Source organism: Lynx canadensis, chromosome B3 (genome assembly GCF_007474595.2).
Source record: "Lynx canadensis isolate LIC74 chromosome B3, mLynCan4.pri.v2, whole genome shotgun sequence".
Taxonomy (NCBI): domain Eukaryota; kingdom Metazoa; phylum Chordata; class Mammalia; order Carnivora; family Felidae; genus Lynx; species Lynx canadensis.
This window is the reverse complement of record NC_044308.2, coordinates 67,163,393-67,184,468: the sequence shown is the minus strand read 5'-3', so window position 1 is coordinate 67,184,468 and position 21,076 is coordinate 67,163,393. Positions and strand designations below refer to the sequence as shown.

Here is a 21,076-nt window from a genome sequence, read left to right as displayed (position 1 = left end):
GTTGTATTTGGGCCTTTTTATATCTTTTATCTTCCTTGTCACAATCCTGTATTTTTCTACTTTTTTTGAACATACTGAGCATATTTATAAGGGCTGTTTTAACTTCCTTGCCTGCTAATTCCAAATCTGGGTCTATTCTGATTGATTGCTCAGTATCAATCAAATGTTCCTGCTTCTTTGCATGCTGGGTAATTTAGATGCAAGGCACAGTGAATTTTAATTAGTGTGTACTGGATTTTATAGTATTCCTTTAAATAGTTAAGGATTTTGTAGAATCACCATCTGATCTAGTAAGTGTACTGCTGGGTCTTTATGCAAAGAATATGAAAACATTCATCTGAAAAGATATATGCACCCCTATGCTTACTGCAGCATTATTTACAATAGACAAATCATGGAAGCCAACCAAGTGTCCCTCCATAGATGAATGGATAAAGACATTATGGCATACACACACACACACACACACACACACACACACACACACACACACAACTACACACACACACAGGAACATAACTCAGCCAGAAAAAAGGAATGGAATCTTTCATTTGCAACAACATGGATGGACCTAAAGGGTATAATTCTAGGCAAACTAAGTCAGAGAAAGACAAATACCATATGATCTCACTCATATGTAGAAATCAAGAGATAAAACAAATAAACAACAAAAAAAGAGACAAACAAACAAAAGACTCAATTATAGAGAACAAATCAATGGTTACCAGAGGGGAGATGGGGTGTGTGTGAAATAGGTGAAGGGAATTAAGAATACACTTATCTTGATCAGCACTAAGTAATGTATAGAATAGTTGACTATATTGTCCACCTGAAACTACTATAACACTGTATGTTAACTGTACTGGAATTGAAAAAAAGAAAAGAAAAAAAATAGTTAAGGATTTTGTTTTGGCATGAGTTAAGTCATTTGTTAGATCATGTTCATAGCAGCCCTTAGTCTAAGGCTCATGACTACTAAGGTGATACCTGTTTACCTCAAGTAGTTGACACAGATATATATTTACTGACGTGGAAAAAAATCCCTAAGACACATTGTTGAGTAAAAAAGTCAAGTTGTCAACCAATACACAGATTATAATACCATTCATGTAATATATTAAGAACCCCATAAAACAATCATAGGATTTCGACTCATACATAATACATATACAAAAGAAGTGACATAGACAGATGATCAGTTATTACTCTGGTATATACCTCGGGAAAGGGAGTGCCTGGAGGGAGAGAAGATAACAGAAAACACATGGAAACTTTATATACAAAAATTTAATATTATGTGGCTAGAATGTTTTCATGTACTACTCACATAATTAAAAATAAGTATTTCTAAAAGGCAAGATTCTTCTTAAATACAATGTACATATCATTCTTCAAGTAAGTCTAAAACTCAGAAACTTCTTAAAACACTAAGTTGTTAATGTGTAGATTTCACGAATTCACTGATGGTTACAAGACACCAAGGTTATGTGACACAGTTATCAGAAATACATTTTTATTCACCTATGTAGAACCCTTTTCTAAGACCACTCTATAATCTAATAGGCCACAAAACTTTGCTGAACCCCTCTCCCTATAAAGATCCTTTGTCCCACTTTTTGATTAAAACCCTTTCTGAAAACTAAATGGGCAGGGTGGTGGTAAAAAACTTTGGAAACCTATATCGCATCATTTACACATTTTTGTGTCCTTAGAAAAAATGTTCCACTCAATAAACCTTTCTTAATACTGTTCTCAAGAATAACTTTTATCTTTGTACACCTTTAGGTAATCAATAGAAACTATGTGCTATAAATGTTAAAATCAGATCTATACTTTAGTCATTGGAATGATAAAGACAAATTAGCTCAGCGTTACACTTTATCCAAAAGTTTAATACAGTGAAACACCATCTCTAACCCTTACTTAGAGGCACACGCACATCCACACAGACCAGTGAAAAGACACACAATATCAGTTACACTATAATAGAGGTGTCAGTAAGGTTATATCCTATGGCTCTGTCTTGCTAATGAGGTAGGTTCTCTCTGGGTTGTAATCCATCCTATTCTCCAACAGTAAAAGTGACAGAATATGTACTGTCCAGTGAAGTGTCACATGAACTTCATTACAGAACTAGGCAATCTTAGCAAATCCAAAAGAGAGAGCAAGAGACAAAGAGAAAGCAAGAGAGCATAATCTGTATAGATTTACATAGAAACTCAAAGGACAAATATATCTATACTGAGAATTTCAGTCATGGGTTGCTGAGCCATCTTTTCTCAAAAATGAGAACACCCACCTTGATCTTTCTCTTTTTAAAAGCTAAGAAGATCAACTTCAGGTTCTCTTTATAGGACCTTCCATGAAAGACAACATTTTAACTTCAACAAGGAGAGAGTAGATTGGTGTTTACCAAGGAGAAATATTATGAGATCTTTCTTTTAATGTTGCTTAAAATGTGAATTTGTCTTTAAAATCCTCCACAGCTTGAGACCTCGTTATTTCAGAGATCAGCAATGTAAACTCACAAATGAGGTACATGATTTAGTCTTTGAGAAACCTGAGGCTCCAGGGCATTTACTGTAATAGGTTTGTGAAATAAATGCATTGAGCTAAACCCATTGAAAATGAATATTATTATAAAAATTCAAAACAACAAATGAAGTGTGTTCATATGTAATATCCATATTTGAATCACATTATCACCTGCCCGTTGTGTCTTATGCTAACTGATCAAATGACAGTCTCTCAATTATAATCTTCTTACCATCCCCAACAAAAACCTACTACTCTGCTTATTTTGGACACTACAAAGCCAATCATTCTATTTTAGCATATTCAAAATATGTTTAAAAAAATAAGAAAGATATCACATGTTGTGACAAATACAGATTTTAAGAAGCTTAAAAAGAAAAAGAAAGAAAGAAAGAAAGAAAGAAAGAAAGAAAGAAAGAAAGAAAGAAACCTACTTTTCCTGTTTCCTGTGAACCTGGGTTCCCAATAGTATAAAAAGACCTTAAATCAAAGGTCCATAATACTATAACAATTTTAGAGGCAGTTATACATTTAAAAAAGAATATGATGAGGCTCATTTGTAATCACTTTGGTAAATGGTCAAAAACCCATCTTAAACTTCCCTCTACTTCAGTTGTGATTCCACACTTTTACATTTTAAATTATTCCTCCTTTTCTGTTGTAACTGCTTATTAGTGAATACAGATTATCTGTGTGGTAACAGACAGTTCCCTTGAAAGTCTGGCTACATACCCAAAGCTGCTACTTTGATGATGATTGCTTGAATGTTAGATGATATCATCTCTCGGAGCAAATCTTCCTGGTTTCTCTGCCAAAGGTAAGCTAAAGGCTGGAGATTAAGCCTTTTACACCTATAAAATAAAAAGAAAAAAATCAGATGATATCTTAATGCTCTATACTTGGATCCACAGCAATTACTTTGATTTTAAACATAATGCTTCTCTCAAGGATTTTAGCATTTAAAATGCTTTAAAAAAACATGTTTTGCATAATGAAGTTTATATATACAACATAAACATATTTAATTTCCACAGGCTATGCATAAACAGATAAAAATGAAATCTCCAGGCAGATTAGAAATATTAATTTTAGTAAGGCTCTAAGTTTAGAAATCTATGCTAAAAAGCTTCCAAATGCCAACGGATGCTTATTCTTGTTTTTAGAACTTCCTTGGGTATCAAAACTGTGAAGCATATGCAAAATAGGCAAATCAACTTATCCTAATAAAATAATCATATATTGATTAAATTTACAATACCTATGGTTACATGAACTATTCTTATCTACTAACTTTGACATTTTTAAAAAAGAATTTGACTCTGAGTGGAAAAAAAAGAACAAAAAGTACAATATATTGAGCACCAAATATGCTGTAGGCATTGTGTTACATATTTTACATTATGGTGCAGCAGAAAGAATATAAGTTCGAGTCAAGACAAATGTGGATTTGAAACCTATCCCTACACTAACTAGCAACATGACTTTGACAAGTCAATGAAACTCTAGGTCTTTAGTTTCCTGTTTCATAAATAGGAACAAAAATATTTCCTTTCAAAGTTCTTGAGAAGATTAAGAAATTAAAAATTGAAGTCATCCTTTATTCCTTTTGTTTTGTTTTGTTTTTCCTTCATATTTGTCATCCAATCTACCCCAATACAGGACAGAATCATTCCTCACCAATACCACTGCGAACACCTTGGGCTGAGCCACCATTATTTTTTGGGTCAATATCTCCCTAAATTCTTTCCCTGCTTCTACCCTTACCCTTTTAAAATCAGTTTTCAATGCAGCAGCCAGTGTGATACTTTTAAAACATAAAACAGATTATAGGACTCCTCGGCTCAAATCTTGACATCACTCCTTGTAAAAGTCCTTGCAATAGACCTGCATGGATCTCACTCTGGTTGGTTCTCATACCTCACCTCCTACTACTTTCCCTTCGCTCCAACTACCACCATTGGACTGCCCACTCTTGCCTAATATACTAGACATGCTTCCTACCTTTTTCACTTATTTCATGCCTTTGTTTAAATGTGACTTCCTCAAGAAGGATTATAATTGATTAAAAGTAATATAAATAAAGAAAATAGTACAAATGCCTAGATAAAATAAATATTCAAACAACGGTAGTCAAAGCCAAGTGACTTGCCCAAGTCACAGCATAAGTGGCTGAAATCAGATTTCAAATAAAAAACATAGCCCTAAAACCCAGTGTCTGTAAGTTTGCCTGGCTGACTAGGCCACAATGATCTCTTTTTCTCTCAGAAAATCCCAATACTTAGTAAATATACCACATGTTTGGTCATTTACTCATACATGGCCTTAAAAATATCACTGCTTTTAGGAGGGCCAGGGTAGCTCAGTCGGTTGAGCGCCTGACTCTTGATTTTGGCTCAGGTCATGGTGTTGTGGTTCGTGGGTTCAAGCCCCACGTCGGTCTCCACACTGACAGTGCGGAGCTTGCTTGGGATTCTCTCTCTCTCTGCCCCTCCTCCTCTCTCTCTCTCTATCAAAATAAATAAACTTAAAAAAAAACATATATATCACTAGTTTTTCCATGTATACATACCCTTTCAAAGAAACCAAAACCGTCCTACTGCAGACTGTTATACATACTTTGTAAAATATCCCAGAGCATCTATAGAAATGTTGAGGAAGTTAATAAACACAAAAATAATATAATTGAAACTACCCATGTAACAAAAGTATAATTCTAGCTGTCTTCTTACCAGTGTTTAATGCCTACCTATGAAACTGGGCTCTCTACCTCTTTTAAAAGGCTAAGATTTTTTTTAGTTGAAAATACCTTATTCCACCCTTATCTTTATTGTAAAATTCTTGATTGTTGCTTTGATAACCATAATCTTTTGATTATTTCTAGACTTAAGTCAAACTTTTTTTTTACCTATTTAAATTCTTTAACAGTTCAAAATATCATGACTCAAATACACTTCCTCTATAAGTCACTATTGCAGTTGAGCTGTGACATTTATTAAATACTTTATATATTAAAAATACACTGATGCAATACAAACTACAAATGTAAGACACGCTAATTGAAAACTGAGTTTATTATAAACCAACGGACTCCCGGTAACATTGCTTTAACATTTTTAAGGATAAAATTATTGGAGATATGCCTAATGGTATAAAATCTGGGTATCTTAACCATGTGTTGAAGCGTATCTGAGACTGTTTTAAGAAAAATCTTGCTCTATCTATGGGTATGCTATGGACCTTTCTCCCATATAGATGTAAAGCAGCCTCTTAATCAGGAGCATATTTTCATTTGGCTTTTAACTTTCATAAATAAATGTCAGCCCCATCTACAGTTTGGCTACCCATTAAACCATGTGGGCTTGAACTTATTAAAAAACACAGATTTGTAAACTAAATAATTCTCAGAGAATGTGACCTAAAACTTGATGAAAATAGTATTTCCAACATATGGTTTAAGGGCTATGCAATCCATCTCCATTTGTAGATCAGTTGTTCTCAAATGTAGGCAAGTAGAATGTAAGGAAATCTTTTTCAAATTACACATATGACCTCCTCCACTTCCACCACCACTCTCCCTTCTCTAGAGATACACACCCCAAAATAGGAGATCATCATAGTCCCCTTCATTTAATTATGCTTTGTCCTATATTTCCTCTGTTTATTTAAAACTACTGGATTTTTAAAAAATGCTTTAGTTTTGTTTTTTGTTTGTTTGTTTGTTTGGTTTTTTTTTTTTTTTTTTTTTTTTTTTTGGAACCCCTACACCCAACACGGGCCTCAAACTCACAACCCTGAGATTAAGAGTCACATGCTCTTCGGTCTGCGCCAGCCGGGCAACCCTAAAAACTTTGGACTTTTGACTGCCTTGAATTCACTGTACAACTAGAAACAAAATAAATGCAATAATAAAAATAAAACAAGTTTTCAAGTCAATTAATATGCAAGTTTTTGATGTGATAGTTGATACGAATGTTTCTTTGTCAAGTATTTGAAACAATTACACAAATACAGTCCTTATCTGATTTGCATTTATCCTTTTGGATGGCAAAATTACTTATTTCTAGGTCAAGTTGTGTGCAAGATTAATAGTGGAGTCCACATTTTCTTTTTGCTAATCTAATTATATGTAAAGTCTCTATACAGTATTTTATGTATCCAGAAACTAAAAATGAAAAATAAATTCATGTGATCTTTTGCCAAGTGAACATTAAATAATCAATATTATCACTTGACTTCATGGTTTTTGAAGAGATCAATGGAATGGATTGTTTTGGTATTTGGAGATACAATATTTTACCAACCTTAGAGGGTGAGAAAGATGGAGAGAGCAATAATCTAAAAAGTCCTTGAAAGTTGAATGACTTTGTATTTTAATCACATGAATATTTTTGGCCAAGAACTGAATTCTAAAGACCAAAAAAGGAATGATTCCTTAATAAGCCTTTTTTTTCTTTAAAATATCACTGTATTCCTTTTATTAGCTCCTGATTTTTATTACAAATGATGATGAGTTAAAAGGGATTAAACAGGTATACTGATTCAAATAAGGAAACACTGAAAATAATACTTTTGATTTTAAAAATCTTTGTCTTGATTTTTTTATTGTAGTTTATTTTGTTACTTTGGTAATATAGATAGTTCCATGAGATATGTACAATATCACATTCTATTTATTATTTGGATACAATTATATTTTCATTTATTCACATTCTTAAAATACATGTAATTTTTAAAATACAGGAGAAATTAATGCTCTCTTACACATTTTCTACTCGAACACGCTGATAGTCAGAAAGTATAGCACCTACTGATATCCCCTCTACTTCTTCTTTTTCCTGAAAGTAAAAGAAAAAATATAACTTTAAAAATAAACATGTGGCTATGCATTATGCTCTGAAAGTTATAAAAGAACTGGGTCTCATCTAGAAAACCATTTTGAAGCAGAATAATTTACGAAAATGCAATCCACATTCAGAAAAAATAAATACATGTATTTAAGTCATACTCTCAGCTGTGTGGAAAGTATTTATTCTTTTTACTTAAAATCCAAATAACTAGAGACCATTTTCTGTGAAGAAGGCAAAGATTTAGACGGTACTTTCAAGATGTTTCCTCACTAAAAACATTTTTAAAGACTCAATGATGTTCAGTGAAATTTTTTGAGAAATTTCTATTTTTTCAGACTGAATAACTTTATTTATTTACTTATTTATAATGTTTATTTATTTTTGAAAGACAGAGACAGAGCACAAACAGAGGAGGAGCAGAGAGAGAGGGAGACACAGAATCTGAATCAGGCTCCAGGCTCTGTGCCAGCAGCATAGAGACCGATGTGGGGCTCGAACTCACGAACCATGAGATCATGACGTGAGCCGAAGTCGGTCACTTAACCGACTGAGACAACCAGGCACCCCAGAATGAGTAACTTGAAAAAAAGTAAGCAATGGCATAAGTAGAAAAGGGGACACAATGATTTTATCTGTATCTCCAGGAAGCAGAGATAATAGAGCCATTACTTGGATAATGGTATAGCACAGTGGATAAAGAATTCTATGATGAGAAGAAAGCAATGGATTGCTATCAGCAGAGTTACAACTGAGAATACCCAGCACTACATCTAACAGAATCTCACAGGAAAGAGGAATAATCTATCCAGTGTGCTCATTAATGAGTTGGAGGAAATGTAAAGTCAAATATGATCAAGTTTGCAAATGATACAAAGCAAGGATGGGTAATAAAAAAAAAAAAAAGGAAGAAACGAAGATCAAACATGTACATGGATGGATATGGAGAATTTGGGAATTTGGAAGGACAGGTTTAAGATGAGATTTAATGTAGAGAAGTATAAGATAGTACACTTACGGAAGAATAATACATAATACAGGTATACACTAGGAATCTGTTATCTAGAAAACAGATATGAAGAAAGTGACTGGAGGGTAATTACTAACAACAAACTAAATAGAAATTCTCTGAATAGGCATAAAAGAAAATCCATCCTGGTATATGGAGTACAGAAGAAACTACTTGAGAGAGAAGACTTCATTATTAATACTCTTTCCATACATGGAAATCTACAAAGAAAAGCAATAGTGTTTCACATAAAAACATATGTAATACTTCAAGGCATATTGAAATAACCAGTGTGTCCTAATAGGATGCCATAATAAATAAACAAAATGCACAACAAGAATCTCTCAAGTCTTTGGAAATAAAGACAATTTAGAGTTTCTCCTCCAAAATGAGAAAGAAATATCTGCCCAAACATCCCCCAAATATGATTCTATTACATAAGGTTTACAGGAACAAAAGCTATTTCCTGTACTTTCCTAGTTTAGCAACATTGTTAGAGCATTTGCTTATAACCTTTCCCTTCACTTCCTAGCCATTTTCTTTTCATAAAAGTCATTGTATTCTTTAGAAAAAGTCAAGACATAGTGTTCCTAAATAAATATAAACATGGCAGGTGCCCGTGTGGCTCAGTCAGTTAAACGTCTGTCATCCAGCTCTCCACTCAGGTCATGATCTCCAGTTTCGTGAGATTGAGCCCTGCACTGGGCTCTGTACTGGGCTCTGCACTGGCAGTGCACAGCCTGCTTGGGATTCTCTCTCTCTCCGCCCCTCCCTCTCTCTTTCTGTCTCTCTCCTAAACTAAATAAATAAATAAATGCAAATATGTCATAGATCACAGAGTAGTGAACAGTGTCATCAAAAGATCAAAATCAGTTATATTATTCCTATATCATAGAGTTGTTTACATGAAATTTTGCCATAAGAAAATATAAAGGACTAAAATTATATATGTATATGTGTGTATTTCTCTATACACCAAGGAAACAAAGATAAAAGGTACTGGTACTTTTCTGTTTTAACTAAGTCACGCCATTGTCAAAATAAAAACTGGCATTGACTATCCATTTAAAATGTGCTATCATTCTGTAATTCTCATCTAATGTTCACCATAACCCTAAAATAATTATTATTTAATCATTCTTAGTCTACATACTTTCTCTGGAATTCTCTTCTCTTTCCATCTCTTTTATTTTCTATTTGATAATACCTAATTAATCAGCTCTAGAATCATATACCAAACTGAATTTGGACTATTCTTCCAAACTAGGCCTAAATATAGATCACTCATTTAAAAAAATTTTTTTAATGTTTCTTTATTGAGAGAGACAGAGAGAGAGAGAGAGAGAGAAAGCAAGCATGAGCAGCGGAGCGGCAGAGAGAGAGAGGGAGACACAGAATCCGAAGCAGGCTCTAGGCTCTGAGCTGTCAGCACAGAGCCCAATGTGGGGCTCAAAATCACGAACCGTGAGATCATGACCTGAGCTGAAGTCGGATGCTTAAATGACTGAGCCACCCAGGCACCCCTAAATCACTCATTTTTTAATGTGAGAATCATTTTTTATTAATTTTTAAAAATTTTAATTCCAGCATAGTTAACATTGTTACATTAGTTTCAGTTATGCGATATAGTGATTCAGCAGTTTCATATATTACTCAGTGCTCATTGAGATAAGTATACACTTTAATCCCCTTCACCTATTTCACTCCACCCCCTGTAACCATCTGTTTGTTCTCTATAGTTGAGTCTATCTGTTTTTTTTTTTTTTTTTTCCTGTTGGTTCATTTGTTTTGTTTCTTAAATTCTACATATGAGTGAAATCATATGGTATTTACATCTTTCTCTAACTAGCTTATGTCCCTTAGCATTATTCTGTCTAGCTCCATCCATGTTGTTGCACATGGCAAGATTTCATTCTTCTTTATGGCCAAATAATATTTCATTATATATATAGTATTTCATTATATATATACATATATATGTATATATATGTACGTGTGTATATTGTGTGTGTGTGTGTACACACACACACACACCCCACATCTTTATCCATTCATCAATCGACGGACACTTGGGCTGCTTCCATAGTTTGGCTACTATAAATAATGCTGCAATAAACATAGGGGTGCATATATCCCTTCAAATTAATGTTTTCATATTCTTTGGGTAAATACCCCATAGTGAAAATACTAGATCATAGAGTAGTTCAATTTTTAATTTTTTGAGGAACCTCCATACAGTCTTCCATGGTGCCTGCACCAGATTGCATTCCCACCAAAAATGCAAAAGGAAAAAGAGCCCTTTTCCTCCAAATCCTCACCAACATTTATTTCTTGAGTTTTTGATTTTAGCCATTCTGACAGGTGTGAGGTGATATCTCATAATAGTTTTGATGTACATTTCCCTGATGATGAGTGATGTTGAGCATCTTTTTGTGTGTCTGGCCATTGCCCATATGGATATCTTCTCTGGAGAAACATCTGTTCATGTCTTCTGCCCATTTTTTAAATGTTTATTTTTATTTCTAAATTTTTTTATTTTTTAAATTTACAATCAATTAGTGAGCATATAGTGCAACAATTTCAGGAGTAGATAGCTTAATGCCCCTTATATATATATACCACATCTTCTTTATCCATTCATCCCTCAACGGGCATTTGGGCTCTTTCCACACTTTGGCTATTGTTGATAGTGCTCCTATAAAATGGGGGTGCATGTGTCCCTTTGAAACAGCATACCTGCATCCCTTGCATAAATACCTAGTAGTACAGTTGCTGGGTTGTGGGGTAGTTCTATTTTCACTTTTTTGAGGAACCTCCATACTGTTTTCCAGAGTGGCTGCACCAGCTTGCATTCCCACCAGCAATGCAAAAGAGATCCTCTTTCTCTGAATCCTCGCCAACATCTGTTGTTGCCTGAGTTGTTAATGTTATCCATTCGGATAGGTGTAAGGTGGTATCTCATTGTGGTTGTGATTTGTATTTCCCTGATGATGAGTGATGTTGAGTATTTTTTCATGTGTCGGTTGGCCATCTGGATGTCTTCTCTGGGGAGACATGTCTATTCATGTCTTTTGCCCATTTCTTCACTGGATTATTTATTTTTTGGTTGTTGAGTTTGATAAGTTCTTGATAGATTTTGGATACTAACCCTTGTGCTGATATGTCATTTGCAAATGTCATCTCCCATTCTGTTGGTTGCCTTTTAGTTCTGTGCATTGTTTCCTTTGCTGTGCAGAAGCTTTTTATTTTGATGAGGTTCTAGTAGTTCATTTTTGCTTTTGTTTCCCTTGCCTCCAGAGATGTGTTGAGTAAGAAGTTGCTGAGGCCAAGATAAAAGAGGTTTTTCCCTGCTTTCTCCTTGAGGATTTTGATGGCTTCCTGTTTTACATTTAGGTCTTTCATCCATTTTGAGTTTATTTTTTGAGTATGGTGTAAGAAAATGGTCCAGGTTCATTCTTCTGCATGTTGCTGTCCAGTTTTCCCAGCACCACTTGCTGAAGAAACTGTCTTTATTCCATTGGATATGCTTTCCTGCTTTGTCAACGACTAGTTGGCCATACATTTGTGGGTCCATTTCTGGGTTCTCTATTCTGTTCCATTGATCTGAGTGTCTGTTTTTGTGCCAGTACCATACTGTCTTGATGATTATAGCTTTGCAGTATAGCTTGAAGTCCAGGATTATGATGCCTTCTGCTTTGGTTTTCTTTTTCAAGATTGCTTTGGCTATTCGGGGTCTTTTCTGGTTCCACACAAATTTTAGGATTATTTGTTCTAGCTCTGTGAAGAATGCTGGTGTTATTTTGATAGGGATTGCATTGAATATGTAGATTGCTTTGGGTAGTATTGACATTTTAACAATATTTGTTCTTCCTATCCAGGAGCATAGAATCTTTAAATGTTTATTTGAGAGAGAGAGAGAGAGAGAGAGAGAGAGAGAGAGAGAGAGAGAGAGAGAATGAGCAGGGGAGGGGCAGAGAGAGAGGGAGACCAAGAATCCAAGCAGGCTCTGCACTGCTAGCACAAAGTACAATGTAGATCTTGAACCCACGGACCATGAGAACATGACCTGAGCCAAAGTCAGAGGCTTAACCGACTGAGCCACCCAGGAGCCCCTTCTGCCCATTTTTTAATTTGACTATTTTTGTTTTTTGGTGTTGAGTTTTACAAGTTCTTTGTGCATTTTGGATACTAACGCTTTATCAGATAATGTCATTTGCAAATATCTTCTCCCATTCAGTAGGTTGTCTTTTAGTTTTATTGGTGATCTGCTTTGCTATGCAGAAGCTTTTGATTTATTATTATTATTTTTTAAGATTTGATTTTTAAGTCATCTCTATACCCAACATGGGGCTCAAACGCACAACCCTGAGACCAAGAGTCACATGCTCTACTGATTGAGCTAGTCAGGCACCCCAGAAGTGTTTTATTTTGATGTAGTTGCAATAGTTTATTTCTGCTTTTGTTTCCCTTGCCTCAGGGGACATATCTAGAAAAATGCTGCTGTGACCTATGTCAGAGAAATCACTGCCTGTGCTTTCTTGTAGGATTTTTATGGTTTCAGGTCTGGCATTAGGTCCTTCATTCATTTTGAGTTTGTTTTTATATATAGTGTAAAAAAGTGGTCCATTTTCATTTTTTTGCATGTGAATATCCAGTTTCCAACACCATTTGTTGAAGAGACTGTCTTTTTATGTGAGAATCTTTATTTTGACAAATAAATACCGTCTACAAAATTTTAACTTAAAAAAGCAAGTAAAAATTAACATTTACAAATTATTGTAGAAATAATAACAACAATACAAGGGTTAAAATTCTTACAGAGGAAAAATAAAAACATGTCCAATTGTATAAAGGCTCTTCCCTTGCGGGAAACAGGGATAAAGCTGAAGACTCAGTTTGGTCGTGCTGCTGAAAAATGTACAAAATAACTCAGAATAAAGAGTTGAGGTCAAGTTCTATGAACCCACTATTTGTACCTGCCTACTCTTGATCTGAAGAAAGTTAACAACCGGAGTGTAAGGCAGAGCTGATGGTAGGATAGTCAAGTTCCCCATCTGGGAGTTCATAATCTAAATATAGGCCTAACTAATGACTTGTTTAACAATCATGATTACTGCTACCCATTAAAAATCCAACCTTACCACCTACTAGCTTGGTGATTTTGAACAAGTTACATAATTTCTGTGTTTCAGTTTCCTTATTCATAGTGAGGATAATAATAGTTCCTGTTTCCTAGGGTTACTGTGAAGACTGAGTAAAATAATCCAGATCAATAACAGTAAGCACTCAGTAAATCTTTTGTGTCATTATCATAATCTTCTTTCTTATTACTACTACTTCTATAACTACTTCTGTTACTACTTCCATTACTACTACTGGCCACCACCAGCACCACCTACTACTGTTACTACTATGTAATGAAGGCCTAACTTGACAGACAAAACCCTTCATTCCTGGGCATTAACTTCTTGCTCATTATCATTCCTCAACACAAGCCTACAAACCTGTGATGGTTAAGTTTATTTGTTAACTTGACTGGGCTGATAAAAGGTTATTTCTGTGAGGACACTTCAGAAAGAGATTATAATTTGAATTGTTAAAACTGAGTAAAGAAGACAGCCCCAACCAAAGAGGTGGGCATCATCCAATCCAATGAGGGCCTGAATAGAACTAAAGGCAGAGGAAGGGTAAAATTATTCTGCTTGAGCAGGGACATCCATCTTCTCCCGTCCTTAGACATGGTCACCCCTGGTTTTCGAGACTTAGAACTTGCACTGAAATTTACATCATTGGCTGCCTTGGTTCTGAGGTCTTTGGGTTTGGACTGGAAACATATCACCAGTGCTCTGGGATCTCCAGTTTGCAAACGGCAGATCCTCCATAATCCTCCATAATCAGATGATAATCTCTCATAATAAATCTCTTTCTATACATCTTTATATATCCCTAGTTCCCTGTTTCTCTAGAAAGCCATGACTAATACATAACCCTAACACTCAACTCTACAGTCCAGATACAACAAACTTTCAACATAGTGAGTCCTGAATAATCCAAGGGTAAGTAAGACTTCTGTTGAATCCTTAACCATTCAGAACATACTACTAACTTCGGAGAAGGCAAAACAGACCTTTAAAAGATAAAGATCTAACAGAGTCAATTTACTCTGTAAAAAAATTTAAAGCTAATAAGCTCATGCCTTGACCCATGACCTGTATCATTTGGGGAAAAAGTCAATAAATTAACAATAGCAGCAAAATAATAGCAGTGGAAGTGTCAACAGAGAAACAAAAAGAAAATGACTACTAGAATCAAAAATGAACTCAGGCTGCATGAAGATACAGCCAGATAAATCACCTTGTGCCATAATAGAAATAAAAAATGGATGTGCTGCAGAAAATAATTAACACAGAATGTGGGGCCCTGAAGTCTGGCCACATTCAAACCAACTTCCTATGATCTGATTCTGTGCCCACAAAGCAAACTTTAGACTCTAATTTAGGTTGCCTTGTTACTTTCAAACCCAGAAAGATTATGCTAATCCATCAAAACAAGCATTCTCATCCTTTTAACACAAATGGTCTACATTATAAATGAACTGACATTCTGGCTTAGACATTAGTCTTAAAGGAATTTGGTTTATATTAATCTATACTAGAGAGACTGATAACTTCTTGGTACATTGTCAAAACCGATCCTGGAGAGCTATACCATATTGCTCACCAAGTACTATTATCAAACTTAACCAGTCATTTAACCCTCTCCAACAATAATGCTAACTGTCATTGTTCTTTAACTGTTCGTATAAGCAACAAAATAAGGGCATGACATATAAGAAGGGATGGTCAGCTGTATTGAGTAGCTGCTGTTGAAAGCACATATCAAGGAGTGGAAGGAAAAAAGGCTGCAAAATGTAGCCTGGGATCAAACTTTTGAGCAATGTGGCCTGCATCCTGAAGGCAATGGAGAGCCCTTCCCCGTAGGAATTTTTTTTTAATTATGTCTATTGAGGTGCAATTTACATATAATAAACTGTATCCATTTAAAGTGCACAATTCAATGTGTTTTAACAAATGTGTATATACCAGTGAAACTGCCACCACAATCAAGATACAAATCATTTTGGTTATACCCAAAAGATAGCTTGTGTCTCTTTGCAGCCCAACCCTCTCTTCACTCCTGGCTTCAGGCAACTACTAACCTGCTTTAGGTCATTTCACATTAGTTTGCATTTTCTATAATGTTTTCTATATATATGTGTGTATATACACATATATATGGACATATATACATACATATATATATACACACATATACATATACATATACGTGAATGATACATATCCTTTTGTATTTTGTCATACAATACATATCCTTTTGTTTCTGGCTTCTTTCACTCAGTACGATTTTGAGATTGATCCATGTTGTGTGTATCTATAGCTCATTCCTTTGTGTTCCATTTTAATCCATTGTACAGGCCATACCACATTTGTTTATCCATTCTTTTGTTGATGGATATTTGCATTGTTTCCAGTTTATTCTTGTGAATAAAGCTGCTATGAATTTTCCTAAATGTCTTTGTGTGAATACATGTTTTTGTTTCTCTTGGGTCATGCTAAGGATTTTAAGAAGATACGATCATATTTACAAGTAGAAAGATAAGACTGGTTGACAGTGTCAAGGGTACACAAGAGAGTAGAGAGAGAAGGAGCTTAGTCTGAAAGAACTGAAGAATGGAGATAAGAAGCTAAATTCCAAAAACAACTTAGAGACAAAATTAATAAAACTTGGGAACCATCAGCACAGAGACAAGAAGCACATATAAAAGGTGGGACCAATGATTCCACTTTAAGTGACCACCCGCTAAGAAAGGAACTACGTGTCTTAAAACAAAATACTGAGTTTATTTAGCTTTATGTATATTTTTAAGTTTGTTTGTTAGGTATCCAAAGTAGAAAGACTATTAGGTATATTGAATACTCTGGTTCTCAAAAGAGTATAGAGAAAGATGTGGGTGTTATCAGCATATAGAAGAACTTGAAGTCGTAGGAGCAAACAAGAACCCCAAGGAGCAGGACAAAGAGCAAGAAGGTGCCTCAGTGTAAGACAGTGAGGGTACAGCTAAATGTAAGGAGAAGGAGAAGAAAGAGACTTCGGTGAAGACACTGGAAAAGAGTGGTCATGATAAGAAGAGACACAGCAAGGATAGAGTAATGAATGTGTGCATAAATAGAATTTTGATGAAAAAGAAAGATAAAGCAACATTACCAAGTGCCTAGGTGCTAGGTAATGTGTATATCTTATCTTAGCTATTCCTTATAGCATTCCAGAATACTATTAAACTGATTTTATATATGAAAAAATAAGATGATCTCATTCAAGTTGACACAGCTGGTCAGTAGAACAAGCAGCCTTTTCACTGAGGCCTGTCTGCCAACCACACCTGTGCTCTTGCTTATATACATATACATAGTGCCACATGCTATAGAAAGTTCAACAGAACCACTGTATTTTACAATTAAGAAGTTAGTTAGTTACGACTACTGTGGGGAAAGTTGCAGTCATGTTTGATGAAAGCAAGAACAAAATATTTGACACAAAAACCATTGCCAAATTCTGCAAAAAATGAATGTCAGAGCCTCAGTAAAATAAATGACTAATCAAACAATGAATATCTATTGTTAAATTGAACACAGTTCACAGAATTTTGAGAGTGGATACAAATCAAATTACATTCCTGTCATCAAGATTGTCAAAGGCAGAGAAAATCAAAATAAAAAATAATGTCAATGATAGAGAAGTTAGAGACAAAGATTGGACCCTAAATAGCTGAGTACATTGCTAAGCCACAGGAGCTCTCAAACACAAATGGACACTACTCAGCTTAGAACATCATCACTATCAATGATGGACGTGTTAGTTCGACTGAGGAAATAACAGTCAGCAATGGCATCACTGAGTATGAGAAACAGCAGTGCAGAATACCGTTAAACATTTGTATTAGTTACTACTCTCAACAATGCTCCAAGGTAGACTGTCATCATCTTCTTTGTTTTGTAGATAAAAAATGCTAACACATATTTACAAAGTTAGCTATGACCAGATCAGCTAAGTAGACATCACAGGGGTCATTTGTTGCTTAGATCACCCTTTCCCCCAAGCTTTGTCAATGTGAGACACACCTGTAAGACTGCTGAGAAGCTAGTCCATGCAGCTATCTGACCAACAAGGCCAATCATAACAATAGAGAGGGCATCTGCAGAAGCAAACATACTCACAAACTGGTACAAACACAGCTTCATTATTACTAGCATGTGGTACTATGTAGATAAGCAAGAGCACAGGTGTGGTTGGTAGACAGGCCTCAACAAAAAACGAATTAGCAAGGTAGAAGACATACCAAAGATAGAAATTTCTATCATTCTAAGTAGTTAGCCAATTGTTCAATATCATCTTTTATGTAGAGAATTCTCCCCACCAGTTTCACTGTCAACTTTATCATATGCTACATTCCTATACATGTTTAGGTCTTCTGTGTACATGTTCCACTGATCTATTTCTGGGTCAGCACCACACTGTTTTAATTACAGCATCTTCAGAATATGTCTGAATACCTGTTAGTGTATGTCTAATCCTTGTCTTTTTCAGTCAGGAAATATTAGTGAGCTTCTTAGACTTCTCTGCAATTATATATTACAAATCTGCACTGGACTCTTAAGGCAGAGGATTATGGTTTGATCTTCAGCAAATAGTTCTCCTACCCCCTCACTACCTCCCTTTTAGCTCTGTCATTAATTTTTTTTAAGTTTTTGAGAGAGAGAGAGTGCACACATGAACGAGCATGAGAAGGGCAGAGGGAGAGGGAAGGAGAGAATCTTAAGCAGGCTCCACGCTCAGTGCAGAGCTTGACATGGGGCTTGATCTCACAACCATGAGATCATGACCTGAGCCGAAATCAAGAGTCAGACAGTTAACTGAGTCACCCTCTTTCCTTTTGAAGCAAACTGTATTGATTTTAATTAAGCATCATCATCCTGAATACATACGTGATTTTTTCCTGCTCTTGGGAACCATTCTAAACATTTAGAAAAGAAAGAAAATAAAACCCAGAAAGATCTGACTAAGGATCATCAGCTCTATTAACCTATCAGCACCTGTACCTATAGATTCTGCCTCTTCCTACGAAAATGGGCTCCTAAGCCCTAACTGCTCCTAAGTGATACTTTGCATGGTATCCCAATACATCTAGATGGCTTAAGGGCTTTTTGTTTTTTTCTTGTACCATCAATTTTTACTCCTGGTTCATGTTCATCATTCTATAATATACTGTGATAGCTGCCAAAAAACTCATGTCCTCTTCCAGGTATCATTATTTAATAGGGATATTATCCTTATTACAGTAAAACTTCAAAAGAACGTATATATTTTTCTCCATTTCCTCATCATCCATTCTCTTTTAAACCCCCTCCAGGCAACCTTGAGTTCCTATCAGTATACTAAAACTTCTCTTATCCTGTAGGTTTGCCAAATTCAATGGGCAATTCTCGGTCATTACCTTACTTGAATTCTTCTTCCTACCTTAATGGCTATTCCTCTCTCTCCCTTACTGGCTCCTTGCCCTCTTCATTATCTCCAAAAATTAAAGTGCCCAGAGTTCAGTCCTTGTCTCTCTTTCCTTCTCTAACTATATTCATTCCCCGGCAATTTCATCTGGTTGCATGTTTTCTAAAGATCCAGGATGCAAATGTCTGCTCTAACACCCATCTGGGTGTTTACTAAGTATTTCAAACCTGAACAGATTCAAAACAAAACTCTTGATTCAGGCACATACACTCATCACACCTAGAGGTGCTTTCATATATGGCTGCTCATCTTAGGAAATGACATTGCACATATATTTTTGGTCAGGCCAAAAATCTTAGAGTCATCCATGATTTTTCTTTCCCTTATGACCCACATCCAACCAAGCAATAGTTCTATTAGCTCCATCTTCCAAAAATATCCAGAAGCCAATCACTTCTCATCTCCTCCACCACTACCACTAGTGTTAACCATCATCACTCTCAATTGGACTACTGCAATAGTTTCCTAACTCACCTCCTGAAGTCCACACTCCCTCACTACAGTTTATCTCCACAGAGCAACCAGTGATCTTTCAAAATATAAACTAGAACATGCAGCTCCCTGCTTGAAAATCCTCTAATGGCTTCCCACAAAGCTTAAGAGTAATACACAATCTCCTTTTGGATAATATACAAGGTTCTAAATGACCTGGGCCCTCCCAGCTTCTCTGACCTCACCATCTACTACTATCCTGTCAGCTTATTCCAATGATCCTCATTGGACTTCTTGTTCCTCAAACATTTAAGCTCATTTGCATCTTAGGGTCTCCTTCCCTATGCCTATGAAACACTTCCTGTAGAAATTTACATGATCTACTTGGTTACTTTTTTAGGGTCTTGCTCAAATATCTCAGACAGGCCTTCTCTGCCTTCTTTCTAAAACAGTCCTCCTACTCCACTCACTACCCCTCCCTAGCCCTGTCACTACTTCCTTGCCCTGGATTTATTTTCTTCATAGCATTACCTGAAATTACATCGTATGTTTACTTATTTAATTTTTATTTATTTATTTTTCTCTCTTATTTAATTTTTTAAAAATGTGTCTTTAGTTTTATGAGGGCAGGTACTTGGTCTTGTTTCACTATATCCTCAGCTCTAGAAAAGCACCTAGGACAATACTGAATATTCAATAAACATTTATAATTGAATGAAGATGATTACATAAAATTACAACTTCAGCAATTATCCTAAACAAAACTAAGTCAATAAATGAAAACAAAAAGACCACTTTGTAACATACATGAGGAAGAGTTAATGTCTTTGTCTTTCAAGATAGAAGGAACAGATTAACACCCAATAGTAAAAATGAGAAAAGATATTACTAGGTATTTTTAAGAGAATAAATAAAATGACTAATTTCAACCTTCAGAAGAACAAAGAAAATACAAACTAGAATTACTTTTTGTCAAACAAATATATATATATATATATATATATATATATATATATATATATATATGTCTGTGTGTAATTTTATTAAAATTTGATTAATACTTAAAGATGATTAGGATATGGAGAGTTGCATAAGCTTGTGCACCATGGATGAAGCTGTTGCTAGTGCATCCTTTCTGAAAACCAACCTTGAGGTATGTATCAAGAAGCCTTATTATGTTTATTTTCTTAGACCCAGTAATTTCTTTGTTTTTCTTTAACAATTTTTTAAAAATTTAAGTCCAAGTTAGTTAACATATACTGTAATAATGATTTCAGGAATAGAACTTAGTGGCTCATTACTTAGATATGACATCCAGTGTTCATCCCAAGAAGTGCCCTCCTTAATGCCCATCACCCATTTAGCCCATCCCTCTACCCACCTCCCTCCATTAACCCTCAGTTTGTTCTCTGTATTTAAGAGTCCCTTATGGTTTGTCTCTCTCCCTTTCTTATTTTTGCTTCCCTTCCCCTATGTTCATCTGTTTTCTTAAATTCCACACGAGTGAAATCATATGATATTTGTCTTTCTCTGACTGAACTAATTTCGCTTAGCATAATACACTCTAGTTCCATCCACATTGCTGCAAATGGCAAGATTTCATTCTTTTTGATCATGGAGTAATATTCCATTGCAT

General features: G+C 35.2%; 1 protein-coding gene across 1 annotated transcript in view; it reads right to left on the bottom strand.

Annotated features, from left to right (window-relative positions):
- Nucleotides 1-21,076, bottom strand: part of DPH6 (diphthamine biosynthesis 6) — a 178,636-nt gene that overhangs the window by 66,276 nt on the left and 91,284 nt on the right. Inside the window, exons 4-5 of the mRNA XM_030318556.1 lie at nucleotides 7,297-7,370; nucleotides 3,268-3,386 (exon numbers count right to left, since the gene is read on the bottom strand). Coding sequence (XP_030174416.1) covers nucleotides 3,268-3,386; nucleotides 7,297-7,370 — 193 coding nt within the window. The remainder of the gene's footprint in view (nucleotides 1-3,267; nucleotides 3,387-7,296; nucleotides 7,371-21,076) is intronic.